This window comes from Maylandia zebra, linkage group LG16 (assembly GCF_041146795.1).
Source record: "Maylandia zebra isolate NMK-2024a linkage group LG16, Mzebra_GT3a, whole genome shotgun sequence".
In the NCBI taxonomy this organism is placed as follows: Eukaryota; Metazoa; Chordata; class Actinopteri; order Cichliformes; family Cichlidae; genus Maylandia; species Maylandia zebra.
The window spans coordinates 18,723,445-18,731,849 of NC_135182.1; the positions used below are offsets into that span (position 1 = coordinate 18,723,445).

An 8,405-nucleotide genomic window follows, 5' to 3' on the forward strand; every position below is an offset into this window, starting at 1 on the left:
GTCCTCACCAAGCTACCTTGACATATAAGGCGGACATATAAGTGAAGAAAAAGAGAAAAAAAAGAAACATCTGATGCTTCATGAAAGGAAAACCTGTCGTCTTGCAAATATGCGTGTTGTGTATGCCCTATTTTGATTCAAAGAGGTCTAACATTGCTGGATCTTGGTTTCAATGCCTGCGCGCAGGAAATGAGAGCATTTGACAGATACCAAAAGCATTTCCAAGCATTTCTACTTGGACCTCCGCTAGCACATCCTCCTTAGTTCAGCCCCATCATGTTCTCTGTCCACAGTCTATACAGCGCATCTCTGAGGACCTTGTCAACATCTCCAGGAGAGTCTGATAGAATATGTCAGCACCATCTTTTCAGAGGAGCTGTCAACACAGGCTTTGTATCAACCTTCTTTGGGACAGGGCACAGAACTCAAACAAGCCCTGCGGGAGACATACTTTAATGCATCCGAGTGAAACTCCAAATGACAGCAGAAAGAAAAAAACAATCACGCTCTGCTTTCATAAATTGACACACCTTTAATCTCTTCAGATCTTCTTTAATTGTATTCCAATTACAAGAGCAAATGGGTATCTATGAAAGCAGGAGCAATCAACTATGGTTTTTATCTCATGACAGTCTATGTCAACAGCTTGTGAATCCCGCAGGCATGACAAAACTAGTCCTGTCGTGACTCGCACACTTTATGTTGTATTATTCTTTGATAACGAGGCATGTATGTAGCATGCGTCTCACTCATGGAAGAAATGAAACGGTGTTACCTTGGAGCACTGCTTGTGATTCTGGCACCACACCAAGGATCCATTATTCTGTTGAAAAGAAGGAAAAACATCATCAGTCATCAGACATACTGCTGAAAGAACATTTATAATAACCAATTCATCAAGTCAATGTGCAACTTTGACCCTTTCTTCTCCCTCTCACAATATACGTCCGCGGTGGCCAAGGCCTTTTTGATTAACAATAATGTTAACAGCACAGAAATCTGAAAGGCTGACTGCGAGTCAGCTTTGTGTGCTGAGTGCATGCAGCCCAAGCAGGAAAGCAGGGTCACCACACTAAGGTGAGGGCAAACCTCTGGTCAGTTTCAGCAGAGCATGGTGACCCCAGCTTTTCTGTGAATTTGTTTGATCTCTCAACAGACATCTCAGAGGTCACGGAAGGAGGAACTAATGTCAGCACTCCTGCACAGACCGCAGATATAGCCAATTTGCTCTAATTGCGGTCGAAGTGCCACCTTCAGCACTCCGACAAGGTAAACATTTGGTCCTAATAGAGCCGTGTTTTTGTAAAGCTTCGATGTGTGAATGCAGAGGACTATCAAGTGGAGGACTAGTGGAGGTAAATGACTTTTTCAAGCCATTTCCCTTATTCCACAAGGACTGGGAATTATGCTGTTTTTCTCTGCGAACATTATTTTGGTTGGATACCAAGAGGAAGGCTCGAGCTTTAGCATAAATGACCTGGTGATTATGGCGAAAGACAGATCAGCAACAGCTGATTTTCTGCACACTTGCAAAGCAACATTGACATGTCCTCGCCTTATAAACTGACATGACAATGTTTCATACATTTCCACATTCAGCAGATGCAAATGACGTATTCATCTGGATTTACGTTTTTGGTTGGTTCGTAACCGTAACTCCCTTACAGCTCAACTCGAAGAAGCTGTAAAGTTGTGTAGCACACACGGGAACTGCAACATCAGTTGGCTTAATCACCTGTGACATTATAAATAATCATCTGACCATTGATCATTTCCTAGACTTAAGATCAATGACAGATTATCGTGAGAGTATTCTCAGTGGAGACTCTGTTTATAGAGTTACATTTCTGGAATGTGTAGTCACTGACTTAAATCTGGCCTTGAGTTTTGGATGTTCCCTTTGCATCCCTGTGGAAGAAATGAAGCGGTTAGATAAAGCCAAACTTTAGGGGTCTGCAGGCAAAAGGTCTGCTTAAGTTCAATGTCAAGTTCAAAGCATTTTCTCACAATGTAATCCAGAAGAAATTTCCCATGAGACATTGAGAACTTATCATTAAAGGCTTTAATTTGACATCCAGTACCAGTAGGTGCTTTGCTTTTTGTGTCAAGGATAATGGTTGAAAAGGCTTCAAAGGAGGCCATGATTGGACAGTCATGTCTTCAGAGAATCTCTTGAAAAAAACTATTCAGATAAGGATGAAAAAGTACTAAGGACACTTGGAATAGTTTAATTTTGTTACCATGTGAAGTAAAAAAAAATGGGAGTTAATTGGCTCAAATTTAGTGTGCACCAGCAGGTTTTCTGAAGACTTTGACGTGGTTTTTAAACATCAATCCCAGCAAACAAACCCCGTCAGTGTCACCACATCAATAAAACTTTGACATTTACACTGGCAGGCAATGCCTCCAGATAATTTATACAGTTTGTCACAACTCAAGGCCATGTCCTAAATCATCAATCCTGTTTTTGACACCTTTCTTTACCCATCCATCAATGGAGACAGAGCCAGATCCACATAGGAGCTAATTTTGCTTTGTGACAGCATCCCCGTAGCAGAGAGGCTCAGCAGGATGTTGCCCCAGCTGTCCAGGCCTGACCCCACCATTTCAGGGACCAACGGGGGAATAATTATAGGTCAGGACTTCATCCCTCTGACTCACCATGACATTCCTCTGCAGTCTGAACATTATGCAGTCCTGAGGACTGTCAAGGACTCAAGTGAATGAATTCTTTCCAGATATTCTCCTGTGTGAGAAGACCAGACAGTGGCGCACAAACGCACGAAGGTGAACCATGCTTTGTTGATGACAGCGGAGTGACTAGATGAGGCATGTAAACAGGGTATTTATCACAAAGATACACTATGGGCATTGTCAGTTGAGGATTAAAGCAGGTGGGCAAGGGCGTGTTGCATTGTCTAGACAAACTGAGACGAACATGTACAAAGGCCTTTTGATCTTTGATAAGTCCAATCCAGCTTTTGAAACTGGAAATCTTTGTCTCCTATGGGCGTCTGATTTGGATTAAAAGCATTGCGGTTCCCACTAATCACATTTTCAAATTGCATTTAATCCAGCTGGTCTACAGGTCCCCGTACTTTTCAAGCCATCTCAACTGGAGACTGGACTTCAAAGGACAGACCACGATCTCTCTCTGTGTCCTTTGACATCTCAGGAGTCGTCAAGCATCACCAAAATAACTTCTCCTTAAGGGAACATACGCAGCAGCAAAATATAGGAGCCTGAGATTTAGGCTTCGACTCGAGTGGGTGTGAGGGCTGTGGTCATTCTGCCCATTAATTATTCACATTATATGAATAATTTGTCAGACACTCTGAAAGTGAGCTAATGCGTTCAGTGTGTGTTCAGTGTTAACATTAAAGGGTGTTTCAGAAAGGTAAAGCAACACTAGTGTAAAGTTGTCTCCACTTAGGAATGAGGCTTATTTGTCAAATGAGGTAGCTCAGGGTGTAGCAGCACTCTGGGCTGAGATTTACAGACATGACTGTCATGGTTTAAAAGCATTTATGGAGAGAGGTGAGGCCAAGCTACATAGACCCCTTATTCATCCGCTGTCTTCACTAATGAAAAACTCCACACATGAGACGAGCACTGGCTGAGGTTTGATTCCACCGCAGGTTATTTAATATCAAAGGCGAAAACAAGGGGACATGGAAAAACCACTCGCCAATGTTTTTTCTTGCCTTCACTTAAAACACAAACCTCTCAGGCAAGATGCTTAGACTTTACTATGCAGCACACAAGCGATGAATGACTGAATTTAAGATGTTAGATTTTTATTGCTCCGAATGTAATAACAAGACCTCATGGACACACCTTGTTTTTGGCTTCACAGGTCCCCACATAAATAATCCACTACAAGGCTGATGCTTTCAGAATACATTATTGCACGGGGCTCCCAGCTCGCTCTTAATATTTTAAAGTGTCCGAGGCTAATATTTATGGTTGGGTGTTCCCCTCTGTCTATTGTACTAGGGTGACAAGTTCCCCAAAAGTGGAGTAAAATGCCGATAAATCTCTATTTGGAAATACTATTGCATCAATAAATCTAGTGATGCTATAAATCTGACAACCCATGGGTTTCCTAACTCAGCAACTCTATGCTTGTTTCCATTTCACACTAATTCAGAACTGGGGCAATTAAAACAAAGTCTCTGATTTGCATTCTGATTCAGCCACATAAAGAAAGGAAAGACGCGTGGGTGTTCATAACATCTGTAATAACATCTAAATTCTCCAAGTATCATTCCAGTCTTAAATTCCAGCTGCAAAATGTGTTAAGAGGAAAATTTGTATCTTGTACCTTAACCAAAATAAGCAGCCCATATAGATTACCAGATATTGAGAAGACACAGTAAAATATTAAGAAACAGGAGGCAAACGTTTGACATGCAGCCAAGGTCTTTCATTTCCATTAAAATGGAAAGGCTTGCATGTCTTGGTTTTCCCCACTGAGTATTAAATGACCCCTGAAGGATGTCCGAGATGAATTAAGAGGTCTGTCGTGTCGATCCTTGGAGTGGAGCTCCAAGCTGCCGTTGCTGTAATAAGATCTGGCAGAGGAAGCAGATCCACCTGTGGGTTGTGCTGACTGAGCATGCCCCACTGTTGTGGCAACATTACATTAGAGCTTATCACATTTAGCACAATTGGGCACCAGCATTTAGCAGGAAGGTGACCTCCTTGGAGCATCACTTGGTAGCCCGATGTATATATCCTCTGCATGCCTATGAGGTGTGATGCTGGCATTTATTGGCAGGGCCAGGAGGGTAGAGGTTGGGGGTGGGGGATGGGGATTGGCAGGGCATGTTTTTGCAGCTGACCAGACCCCCCATCCTCACATAAAAGGACTGTTGAGAAAACAGTGCATAAGACAGTTCGTGCAAATTATCAACAATTGCCGTCTATTCTTAGACCCACAAGCTTGCTCCAGCACCCTTGCTTATCACCAACCACAAAACGGCCCTCTCTTTAGACAAACACCTTCCTCTCATCTTCCCCTCACTGAAGAGCGCCCCAGACTCTGAGGCTCTGCAGTCAATTATACTGACTGTTAGCTGTTCATTAGAGGTGAGACTCCATCAGTTATTTGGCCTCCTGGCTGGTCACTAATTTAATCCCCCCAACTTTGCAACCTAGGGCTGCAACACACTGTATATTCTCTAAATTAATCCCTGACACTATTTGCCAAGTTGCACTTTAAGAAATACAAACTGGGTCTCCTACTTTCCATCCGCGTGGGATTTTTCATTGGAATAAAGACACTTCATCCATCAGCCTTGTTATCCCTTAATACAATTCCTTTGAATTAACTGCAGAAGGTCTGTGTCCCACGGACCTGCATTACTACACCAAATCAATAAGTGCTTTCAGTGTAAAAGTAATTGGTACCAAAGAAATAAAGCAATGGGCTTTGCTGAGTCATTAGACCTAATTACAAATTTACCTCGCCCCAGAATGTTTCCTGACAATCAGGGATTCATTAATGCACCTTGAGAAAGACATGCCTTGCAAATGCAAATGAAGTGAATATAAAGGCCGTCAGCAGACAGATAGCTGGTGAAAAGGAGCAGAGGGGAGAGGGATCAGTGACCAGCTCTTTTCTCTGGAGTCCTGGGAGAGAACAGTGTGTCCGGTGGAGGGTGAAAAACAACTTCTGACACCACATGCCAAATCATCCAAAGCATACATCTATTTTATATAGGAGCTTCAAACGCTCTCGGGGTCACAGCACGCTTGCTGGTGGGACAATCAATGTCAAAAGTCTCCAAACGCAAGGTAAGAGAAAAGTTACCCACTACATAAAGAAACAGCAGCAAGTACATTTCAAATGAGTGAGAGGTATCTCATTTTCCAGTAATTAGCAAGTAATGAATGGAAGCTGGCTCAACTGAGAGGCATTCATAATGTCTCTGTCTCAAAACACTGAGATGGGTTAATTAGGCTTGATATAGCTTAAAGCCTCCCACTCCACACGTTCACACACATACACACAGACAGCCACACTCTGTATATAGCAACTTTGTAAGGAAGCAAAGCTGTCATAATTAATGTGAAGCTCAATCTCCAAATTTGTGACAGGGTTGTTTGGTGACAGTGATTGTTCCTAACAGAGCACCAAACTAATGAACTACACGGGCTTCATTAGTGACCTGCTCCAGCCTTCTCACAATGGGCTCAGGATAAACAGGTTTGACTTAGGCTGTGTGGAAATCATCGACCGGCACATCTTCCCATTCATGCAGCGGCACGGCATCGCATTCGCTTCTGATTCCCCGCATATTGTCAGGAGTTCCCGTGAACACATGCTCATACCTGGGAGTGCTTGAAAAACGCAGAGATGCGAGTGATGTGCAGACTGAGGCATCTCGAGGCGCATCTTGCTCGATAAATACTGGCAGTGAAGAAAGAGTCGTCCTGCTTCCTCGCAGACACACTCCCCGGGCTCGTTAGCGCCGTAATCCACAAACACAGGGTCACACACACGTTCAGGCTCCTGGAAAACATTGTCCCTGCTGCTCTGCATTTAATCCCCTCCGCGGATCGGACAACACTGCGTGCAGGCTCCGGCGAAGAAACTAAGGAAACTTCAATTATACACTGGGGAGGAGTCAACGGCTCACGAGCCCTGCTATTGGAGGATCCCGCGGTGACTGACAGGCACGAGGAGCGTTAAAACAGGTAGACTGCTGCATAGTCCTTCACTCTGTCCAAAGCAAAGGCTGTTTGTTTTAGGGAGCAGGCCTGCAAAGGAGGAGGAAGGGCTTGAGTAGAAGTCATACTCTGCAATCAAAACTTGGAATGGGCAGAGCAATCAATAAATAAACAACAGACAAGAGATGTTATGGAAACTGTTGTCTATTTAATCAGCATAATCCACCGCCTTCCATCTACCTAAGTATTTTTGTACTGGACATAGCTTTGGATTCCTAGTCTATGACAGATCTATATTCTATCTGTAGTTCTGACCAGTAGTCGAAGTGTACGACAGCTGATCTGATTATATTTTTTGTATAATAAGAACAAATCTACAAGTTTTAAAGCCAAACACAATTAATTAAAGTATTTAAGCGGTTTTAGATCTATCGCTACACTGGATAAGAGACATATTAAAAGGAAAATGATCAAGACTCAAGCTTGAGGCCAGGATATCTTGACTTAATCTCCCAGAATCATTGAATGTTCATTAGACATCCAAGTCTTTAAAGCTCCAGTTTGAAATGCAGGGTTTCTGTTTTAATTTAGCAGTCTTAGAGATAACCTCATTTGACATCAACTTTAAAAAGGCTACAAGATATACTCTGTCTTTTTCTTTTGGCTGCTCCTTTTAGGGGTCGCCACAGCGGATCATCTGCCTCCATCTCAACCTGTCCCTCGCGTCCTCCTCCGTTGCACTAAACCCTCTGCAAATCCTTCTTTACCACATCAATGAATCTTCTCTGTGGTCTTTTCCTCTTGCCTGGAAGCTCTCGGTGACAAGTAAACAATCTGTCCATCCATCCATACAAACAATCCATCCATTCATCCATCCAACCCCAGGTCTGGATTGCCATTATAAATTCATTTATGAAATCCTTTTTGGCAGCATATCAGCTCGTGTGCACATATAAATCTGTTTACGCTACATTATGTAGAAGAGTTAAACTTACTGATGATACAACTCATCTGACTGTTTCATAGATGGTCTTCTGTATTAAACCACCACATATGGGCTTGGACACGCTTGCCAACATCCCAGGGAAGCCCATACCCCTCCAGCTCTCACCTACATGCTTCACAGTAGCTTGGAAAAACAATTCTACATGGAAAACTATTAAAACCATCCTGACTAAATTCCTCAATATGGACTCCCGACTTCTGGCATCATTTCTTCGCCCCAGGTATGGAGAAAGTATGACATGTAGGAAAAGCTTGAAATCTTTGCTATTTATTGAAGTTAAGGAGTGAGTATTTAATTAGAAAGTTCCCTCAAGGGTTTACAAGACACTCCAGCTTTTGTCAGCTCCTGGAGTACTTTCCTGAACCCCATTACAGCAACAGCATAATGAACTTTTATAGCTGTTGCTCTTAAACTGTATGCAGAGTGGGAGTGAACACGCACTCGCACACCATCATTAGTTTTGGCTTAAATCACTGTCTTGCTTTGGGCCAGTTATACATGCCAAATAGTTTGACCCGTTTCGCCACTGAAAAAGTAATATGCCCATATTTACACATCTTAAATAGCAGGCACTGCACATAGAGCAGTGATGGGGATCATGAAAACACAGTAAAGAAAAAAATATCTCTTCCCATTCAAAAAAAGGTCCCTTGACAATGATAAAAAGTCAACAATCTGTTCAGTGAGAGTAAGCAGGCTGCAGCATCGAGTGCTCTGGCCTGTC

General features: G+C 42.9%; 1 protein-coding gene and 1 long non-coding RNA gene across 2 annotated transcripts in view; one reads left to right on the forward strand and one right to left on the reverse strand.

Moving 5' to 3' along the window:
* anos1 (anosmin 1) overlaps positions 1–6,528 on the reverse strand; it is a 40,829-nt gene extending 34,301 nt beyond the window's left edge. The window contains exons 1-2 of the mRNA XM_004557863.5: positions 6,337–6,528; positions 776–823 (exon numbers count right to left, since the gene is read on the reverse strand). Of these exons, the coding sequence (XP_004557920.1) occupies positions 776–823; positions 6,337–6,528 (240 nt within the window). The remainder of the gene's footprint in view (positions 1–775; positions 824–6,336) is intronic.
* LOC105941056 (uncharacterized) lies at positions 5,602–7,844 on the forward strand. Its single transcript, XR_001167691.2, has 4 exons — positions 5,602–5,799; positions 6,103–6,702; positions 7,353–7,560; positions 7,702–7,844. It is a non-coding gene; the product is annotated as an uncharacterized LOC105941056 (long non-coding RNA).
* The last annotated feature ends 561 nt before the right edge of the window (positions 7,845–8,405 follow it).